At 39.9% G+C, this 9,602-nt stretch overlaps 1 protein-coding gene across 1 annotated transcript; it reads left to right on the plus strand.

Moving 5' to 3' along the window:
• Positions 1-1,300: 1,300 nt before the first annotated feature.
• Positions 1,301-7,728, plus strand: matn3b (matrilin 3b). Its single transcript, XM_036542250.1, has 4 exons — positions 1,301-1,522; positions 4,452-5,024; positions 5,666-5,785; positions 7,544-7,728. The coding sequence occupies exons 1-4, from the start codon at positions 1,351-1,353 to the stop codon at positions 7,726-7,728; spliced, it is 1,050 nt and encodes a 349-aa protein (XP_036398143.1). The 5' UTR covers positions 1,301-1,350.
• Positions 7,729-9,602: the final 1,874 nt, after the last annotated feature.

Here is a 9,602-nt window from a genome sequence, read left to right on the forward strand (position 1 = left end):
AAGTATTTGAAGTTGTCAGAAAAGTTAAGCTTCGTGAAGATTTGATGACTCCAGCAACAGAAATAATATTTGAAATATAAATCTGATTTGTGTGAAAACGCTGTATGCACACGCTGGTGTCCATATGCTGTTGATTGATTAAGAGTATTGCTCGTTTCAGCAACACCAACGCAGTACTATGAGTTGTGCATAATGCCCTAAAAGCACGTCTGAATGCTGTGGGTAGAATGTCAATCAGCTACAGACCTTAGGTGCTGCACTGGTCAGAGTGTGCTCGATTTGTTGGTACCTCTTTAGAGGGTTACAGGAATATTTCCAAACAAAAATATAGCGCTTCTCAAACTGGCTACTTGAGTGTCGACTCGTCATCCACACATTTGAAGTGAATGGAGCGCCATCTTGTGTACATGATTGCAAGAACCAAATGTTTTGCTAATTTCGAGTTTCCCCTCTGTCAAAATGAATTGAAATATGGGCCACTTAATGGTAAAAGTGTTTGTGCATGTGTAACAAGCAGATATACAATAACTGAGGGAAACGCATTTCCCCAGATAGGCCTATTCAAGGTAACCAGCTACAACCTGTTTAACTTTAAAGACTTAAACCGTAAGCCTTGAAGAAAATGTTCGGAATTGATGCAATAATTTTTTTCGCGCAAAGAAATTGCTGCTGTTATTGACAATAACATTGAAACATCTGATAAAATATAAACGGGAAGGTGTGTGCGACTATGAAAATGAGCTGACTGGTTCTGTAATAATATTTTCTACAGGCTGGCTAATTGTCGTGTTAATCAAGATAAATCATGATAATCAAGCATTTGCATAAACTGAGCAGAATTGAAAATCAGCAGTCCAAAACGCCGGTAAGTAAAACTAGATACTTTTCGATTCCACATTATAAACTAAGAGCTACGCTTAAAAAAACTCCACATTTAGAACAATCGATTGATGTCATTCATGCGCAGCTCCGTGGATAGACATGGGAGAGATTATGTGTATTTCTCTTGTAACGATTGGCAGAACTCATTTAAACATAATATGATTACTTGTCACACAGAGCAACTCATATGTTTTATAGCGCTAAATAACACTAAATCGAAGTTCTTCCATGTAGATGTATTTTGAGTCACATATCTGGCACATGCACATTCCGTAAAATAAAGGCGTTCTCCGAGTCATTGGCATTTTTTTCTTACGTCTCACCTTGGATTGGATAAAAGTCTCACACGTGTCTTCATCGGTGATCTTTAAATTTGCCCTTTGCGTTCACCGTCACCATATGTATTTCAGACATATGAGAAGACTGAAGAAAAGAGCACTTAAGCGAAGTGTGAAGAACTGAAGAACAATGAATTCCTTATTCGGAGGTCTCCTGTACCTCTTCTCCATCCTGATCTTGGAGGTCCATGGAACTTACAATTTGTACGGATATCAACCACAGCGATACATGCAAAGACCTGTTGCGCGACCACCCTTCAATCAACGTTTACAGCCGATTCAAAACACGCTCAATCCAGGAGGTAGGTTTTTCAGTGGTAAAAGCAGCATCCTTTCTTCCGCTTTATTATGGATAACCTGCTCTGTCATAAAGTGGACACGACTGTATCCGCTGTTTCATTATTATTACCTATTATTCTGATAAAAGGATGAACCAAAGGTAACCATCAGTTGCAGGACTAACGTAAAACGAAAAACTACACATTTAGGTCAAATAAAGTAACTTTGTTGCTTGCTATCAGTGCAACGAAAGAGATTGGTCTACTTTTATCCTTTGAAAAATAAGTTGAGTTTCCTTGACCAGCCTCACAGGTTAAATCTTCAATCATGTTAATAATAATAATAATAATAATAATAATAATGGGAAATATCGCGAAGATACTATATTAATGTAGGGTGAAAGAAACTGTTGATTTGATACATTAAAAATGGCATAATTACGCAATAACTCCGGCAGTTTTCATGATCCTGAAAATCAAATCCAGTACTTCGTTTCGAGCCCTATCCATTAATGCACCCTACAAGACTACATAGCCAAGTAAGTCGAAAGATTCTTCCCCCCCCCCCCCCCCCCCCCCCCCCCCCCCTTTTTTTTTTTGCTCTGCTCTTGCAGCATATAACCCTAAAGGAGATGTTTTCACAATGTGGCTTCCTCTACTACAGATTGCTTTGCTGCATTGGCATTGCCATTATTTCTTTTCGTTACACATGTTGTACTGTACACCATTATGATCAAATAGGCGGTCGTAACGTTATTTTACATGTAACTAATGCATCTCAAGGCCTCAGATTATAATCGATAGGGACAATGCTTTTTGTATCTTAAACAGGGAACACGCTAAATAATTTGTTTGAACAAGAAGTTCTATAAACCTCTTTGCCTTGGAGTTAGGTCGTTAACTTAAGCCTACTTTAAGCGGGCTGCTGTAAAATGTAAAAACTCGTGATAACTTTACAGACTTTTAACGAAAAAAAAGTTTGCTTTTTTAATGCTTTTCATTAAAATATTGTCTTAAATTTCTACACAGACCAGTAAAATTGAATTTATCAACAAAATAATGGCATTGCACTACGTTATGGTTTGTGCCTCCTTTTCCTTAATTTGGAAACGCCCCTGTCTAACACCTTGCATCTGATTAGCTACGCTACCGTCTCTAATATTGTTGGCCATTCTTGGGAAAGAGCATACGAGGTAGCATACATAAGAGCATAAGAGGTTAAGAAAAAGATAGAATATTATAGAATAGAATATTGTGTACTGATACAGTAACAGATTCATGTTCATTTCTAAATGTTGAATAAAATCGCATGGCCTAATTTAATTTGGGCTTATTTACCACATTTGAAGTGGCAAAAATCGTGTATAAGCTGGATACATACAGATTTAGGTTGCAAAAAAAGCACAAACTGCTTTTATGGTTTGTTCATACAGCATTGTTGCAGCATAACTGCCCATAAGCTAAGACTTTGCACATGTCACAAGCTCATCACCATGCTGTGTGAAACTTGCTGGGCGGCTACCAGCTCGACTCATGCTTCTACTAATGACAGTCTGCTCTCTCTGGAACAGAGTCAGATGTATGCTGCAGTCATCTTTCCCATGTGCTGAGTTCAGGCTATTAACCGATGCTCTACCACTTCTCCCCTCTGGTGGCCCAAAGTACACGGCAATACATACAGGTTTTATGGCTATCACTACTATCACCAGCCACCGAGGATTTCGCCGCCGGTCGTATACCAGCGGCCCACCGCTTCCCCTCCACCAGAGCAGCCGGTCAGTACCCAAAGTGCCATCACCACCACCGTCAGTGCTGACTCTGCCTCAGGTAGAAGATTCCTCAGTGAAACAACAACAAAAAAGGTTTTTCTTGATCAGTGCACTCCAGACCAATCACGGTCAAGTGTCCTGCAGAAGAACCTCTTCCTTTCTGTTCTAGGGTGATCATTCATGCTTTTTTTCACCTCTCATTTCCTTCCCTTTTCCTTCTTTTCAGTCTTTTTTTTATCTCTACAGGTGATAATGAAAGATCAGAAGTAACTCCAGTAAATGCTATTATATTCTTGTTTCTACTTGTGAAAATTTTTAATGTGAGATTTCTGGTGCTCATTTTATTTGACGCATTTGTGTCTATTTCTTTTGTACTAACGGGTACCTAAAAACAGGGCTGCCTTCCATTGGTGATGATAATTGTTTAACTGGAAACCATGATCTTTAATTAAGATGAAAACATGTCAATTTTTTTTCAAAATGACAAACTGGTACAGTGAATTGCCTTTTAACAATGTCTTACCTTACCAGAGGAAGGAAAAGGAACAATTCATTTTTAAGATGAATGGGGCCACAGAAATCTATCTATTTATACGTATGTTCATTTTCCATTTTCAAGAGACAGAGCAGGTTTTTATGTAAGATGTAACAGATTCAGGATTAGCATCCTTCATACCTGTGTACATTATTATGATGGGTTTGAATATGTATTTTATTCCAGGTATGCAATAGTGCATAGTTCCAGAAATGACTTTCTGTTACATCAATGGCATCATTTTTCGGTCATTATGTAGAAAGCCTGTTGAGTGGCTTGTAATGTTAAGAGAGTAAACCATGATACATTGAATAACTGAGTCACCAGTCTGCTAAGACAGCCCAGCAACAGTCCTGCACTGCCGGCCATTGTCTCTCAGTCCAGAAGTGCCTAACTGAATTCATTCTTTGTTTGACTAAGCAGGCTCAGCTTTTGAAAATGGGTGAAAGTCTTTCCCATGCTCTGGAGAAGCTATAGTTTAGGAGAAATCTATAAAGCCAGCTGAACTCACCTTTCATAGTATAACAAAATAGGATTTCTTGCTCTTCAGTCTGTTTCAGAACTGAAACAGACCTGTAAAGGCAGGAGGAATAAAATGGTTGGTTAATGAACTCAGTGCTGTAGAATTGTATCACCACTGTTTGTCCAGCAGGGACACACTGCAAAAGCCGTCCCCTGGACCTGGTCTTCATAATCGACAGCTCCCGGAGCGTGCGCCCCGGCGAATTCGAGAAGGTCAAGACCTTCCTGTCCGACATGGTCGACACACTGGAGATCGGACAGGACGCCACCCGTGTGGCCGTGGTGAACTACGCCAGCACGGTGAAGATCGAGTTCCTGCTCAAGACCTACTTCAACAAGGTGGACTTGAAGCAGGCCCTGTCGCGCATCGAGCCGCTCTCCTCGGGCACCATGACCGGCCTGGCTATCAAGACGGCCATGGAGGAGGCTTTCACTGAGGATTCCGGCGCCAGGCCGCGCAGCAAGAACATCTCCAAGGTGGCCATCATTGTGACGGACGGGCGGCCGCAGGACAAGGTGGAGGAGGTGTCCGCCGCAGCCCGGGCGGAGGGGATCGAAATCTACGCCATCGGGGTGGACCGGGCAGATATGCAGTCCCTCCGCCTCATGGCCAGCCTCCCGTTGGACGAACACGTCTTCTACGTGGAGACCTATGGCGTCATCGAAAAGCTCACCTCCAAGTTCCGAGAGACCCTGTGTGGTAAGGGCGAAAGCTGAAGTAAAGATGTCTCACTCAGCCATGGCAACATGTGACATCCTTAACAGGTGGCAGAAAGCTAGGCTTGATACACCTTTACCCACAGATTGTGGGAATGTTTACATGTTAATTGGGTCACACTTTTTCAGTCTGAAATAAAAGTGACCCAATTATAAAATATCTTCATATCCAAGTTTGTCTACTGATGTAGCGTAGCCTCTAAATGACACACGAAGAAGACCTACGACTAAATCATTTGATATTCAAATACCATGATGTGCATTATATAGTAAAATATATAGCAAAATATTTTAAAAATAAAATATTTTAAAGGAATAACATTTTAAATGTGTATGTTTGTATATCAATAAATCAGGCTGCAGTATTACTCAACCTAAGATTAATGGCAAACATACTAAGAATGATTTTATCAAAAAAATATTAACATGAATTGCATTGAACAGTAAAATGGTGAGGTAATCGGTCATGTTTTTGCTGTACTGGAGCTCATTGAGAAAATAATTTAAATAAATTACTCTTAACTCCAACCCAGTAATAGAGAAATTGAAATAAATCAGCTTTCTTTGTGAGCTGATTATTAATCCAATCAGCCCCAGGCAATCCTTTAAACGTGTTTGTTCCAGGTCTGGACCCATGCTCCCTTGGCCATGACTGTGACCACATTTGCGTCAACAGCAACGCCTCATATTACTGCAAGTGTCGGGAGGGCTATGTCTTGAACGAAGACAAGAAAACATGTTCACGTAAGAGCCCTTGATTGCTACTATGGTGATTAGTAGGAAATGGATGATATTTGCGCAGGTAGGGGTGGAGGGGGATGATGCGAAGTATTTGGCATGTATTGGTATCCAATGTTGGAAGACAGACTCAACACATCACACAGCCGATGTTCAGTGTCTGTGGCAGCCATGCAATTTTAGAGTACTGTGGTTAAACTTAATCTTTCTCCTCAGCAATGCAAATGCATGGTGAGACATGATTTAAGAGTTGGCATCAATGGAGCTGCAAGCTTACATCTGCAGTGGCAGTGTGATCAGCCAGATGTTTTTTTTTTTATTAATGGCTCCCAAAAGCATCCACAAGATCGTGGACTTGGTTCATATTGACAGCTGTGTCACCAGGGTCAACTTGATCCAGCGATCCCACTTTTGTCCAGACTGAGTTTTAATTTGCGTCAGCACAAGACCAAGAAGGCCATCAAGAATGCCATGAACAACATCCAGTAGATGGCTAAGGGGCCCATGATTGGTCTAACACTGCACCACCTGCTGAAGAGGAGGCTAAAGGATGTTGAAGGAGCCATACCACCTTCAGCTAAAGTGCCTAGAATCATGATTGTGTTCAACAGATGGTCACAGGACTACAGCTCAGCCTACACCAGGAAGCTCACAGAAAAGGTGAGATTTCTACATCTTTCACAATGACAGGATACTTCATGTCACCTAAATGTACATATTTGAAGACATTGGACTTTGGTTCAAAGGAAAATGTTAATTTCAAAGCTAAACAAATGAATGAAAAAATTAAAAATAGGCCCTGCTCACCTGCTGCAAGTGGAGCTGAATGTTGTTTGCAAACTCTTGTTTTCCAAAAATATATAGTATTGTTTTAGTGAAAGAGAGGGTCATGGCTGCTCAGGCTTTACCTGAGAAATGTGTGTCTTGTGCTGTTTGTCCACAGGGGTGGAGATGTCTGCTGTGGGCAAGGCAGTTGAGAAGGAGCTCCTGGAGCCTCAGTGATCCAACTGTGACCACTATTTTTACTTGACTGATGTCAGTGCTATGAGCACCATAGCCATGACTGCAAAGAGCAAGTTCTTTCCTGGTAGTGGAGAGGGATGGATGCACACAGGGGCCTATAGCACACGCTTCTTCTGTAAAAAGCCCTGAGACGAGGGCCAAAGAGACGAGGGCACCTGAAAGAAGAGAAAATCAAGCATCTCGTGACCTCACTTTGGCTAACTTTGACCCGCCGGTGTGCATGGAATTCCAACCTATATGATGACCACACCTCCCTGGTTTGTTTCATACTCCAAAAAGAAAAAAAGAGCGTCTAATGTTATTTTGGGCGGCAAATCACAAACGTTGCTATTGACTTCATTGTGGAAAAAGGGGACCAGTTCATGGAGAGGTTCTATCAAATCAATAACCACTTCGCTGAGACTTGACTTAATTGTTGGCCTGTTTTTCATTCAGCTGTGTCATGATTATTAATTCTTTTGTGTGCAATCTCTTATTGATTTAGGGCTGCCATATAACGTGCTGTGCTGCAGTGCGCCTGCAATTCTACTGATTCAGAGCTGGCTTTGCTGATTCACAACTCCTTTACTTACTGTCTGGGAGCACAGTATGGAATTGAAGTTCCACCTAATGCTCTCCCAGCACATTTGTGATGTTGTGAGATCATTTAATCCTTTCTGTAATGTTACAGAAATGCTGTGAGAATATGAATTGTTACTTGGGACCTGTGATCCTATCAGGAATGTTCTTTGCCTCTTTCAGTTGAAGTGAAAGCAGAGGTGGTTGAAGACCCTTGCAAGTGTGAGGCACAGGTAGCCTTCCAGAAGAAGATGCAGTCCACCGTTGAGGATCTGACCAAGAAAAATATCCTTTCATTTCTCAGTGAAAGCAGCCCATTACCTCTAGTCGCTTTGTTAGACCACTGTTCCAGAGCTATTTTTGACTAGGTTTGTCTGGTCATGTAGTGGTGCTATTTCAATGAAGAACTTCAAAGAAAATTCCAGTTGATTAAACCAGAGCGTAAATAGGTAGATCTTGTGAAAGGAATAAACATTGTGCATCTTGTAAAGCACACAGGGTTTTTATTAAAACCATGATTGATACTGTTGAAAATGAGCTTGAAGTTGTAGTTAAATCTATGAGCATTTCAAAATTTAATTTTGGGGAGCTATTTTCCAGAGGATTTCCATATTTGGATGACTATCCCTGAATTTACACCTCTCAGAGATTTGCCTTAGGTGTGCTAACACATCAATTCAGCAAATTTATAAGTAAGTCTTAGCCTGCTTCATTATGATAAGGATCTCCATACAATCCTGTAGTACACATGCTTGAAAAGTAAACAATATAGACAGATCTTCTTATATTAAAGATGCAAGTCATGTTATACCACTTTACTATGAAGAATATGCTGTTGATTAACGATGAGTTCTTGGCTTCACATGAATGATGGTATCATGACTGCTGTATCAATAAAGAAACTTGTAATTCCTTGACAGTTTTTTACTAGATGACATCACAAAGAAAGTTCAAGAGTTTGAGGGCAGATTGGCCCGCTACTAGAGGAGACTACACCCCCTTCTCCTTAGGAATGCTGGGAAATGTACTTTTATCTGTGAGCTCACTAATTCAGCTACATTCGCTACAGTTTTAGTTAAATTTCTGCCATTCCAGAGCTTTCTGTCACTGTGATGTCTCCCAGTGACTGTGGCAGTGTGTTACTCCACAACACATAGCCGTGTTATTCACTCACCACAGTACTAATACACATTATCATCTCATTGGACTACAGACAGTGAAGTCCATCAAGGCTGATGTATCTCAAGATTCTTCATTCCTGCTTGGAGCCCATAACACTGCTGTATGAGAGATGTCTATCCAGTATTTACCCATCAGACTAAGCTCACCTACTACCATAACTAGTATGTGCAATGTCTGTATTGTTTTCAATGTTTTGCTGATAGATGAAACTCATCTAAACTGAGATTTGTACTTTTATCATAGAACCTGTAATGAGTAATTTTTAAACCAATTTCCTTTATATTTGGTCCCGCATTTGTAAATTAATCTTGTTTTCTTTTACTTTGTAAAAACATGAGAGTAGTTCCATGCAAATTCCAAATGGCCTACTGTTTATTTAAAAGGAGGGAAAAAGGAAAGCTTGAAACGTATGTGCAGTGTGTGTACATTAAAATAATATTGTATTCTATTTTGGATACCTGTAAAATTGTATATGTGACAATAAACACTTACTGCGAATGAGAAAAGATTGTTTTTTATTTCCAATAGGCTGATACATGTGAATATTCCCAGCATCTTGCACAAAACTACATCTACTAATAGCAGAAAAGAAATCAAATGATTGAAATGGTTAACCTAAATACAACATTAACCTATGTAAACATTCACAAATATTTTACATACAGGTATTTATAACCGGTAGTGGAATGCAAAATTATTTTAGAATAGTTACAGTAAGTGACATTTAACCCTCAGCAGTAAAATATGTGGCTTTATTAAGTGATATATTAAGTAATAAACTTCCTGCAAAACAAACACCCTAAGACCACTTGCATTGTTTACATGCAAGCTGGATCTGTCCTTAACAAAAATTCCAATGAGTCATGCAAGCTGGATCTGTCCTTAACAAAAATTCCAATGAGTCATTTTTTCTCAAGTGTGTCAGTTGAAATTTTAGCTCATCCAGATAGTTGAAAACATCCAGAATGAAAAGACAAATGCACAAAAAGACAAATTTTCTACATTCATCCATTCTCATTTTAAGAACACATTGCCTTGATCACAATTACAAAACTGATAA

Source organism: Megalops cyprinoides, chromosome 12 (assembly GCF_013368585.1).
Source record: "Megalops cyprinoides isolate fMegCyp1 chromosome 12, fMegCyp1.pri, whole genome shotgun sequence".
NCBI lineage: Eukaryota > Metazoa > Chordata > Actinopteri > Elopiformes > Megalopidae > Megalops > Megalops cyprinoides.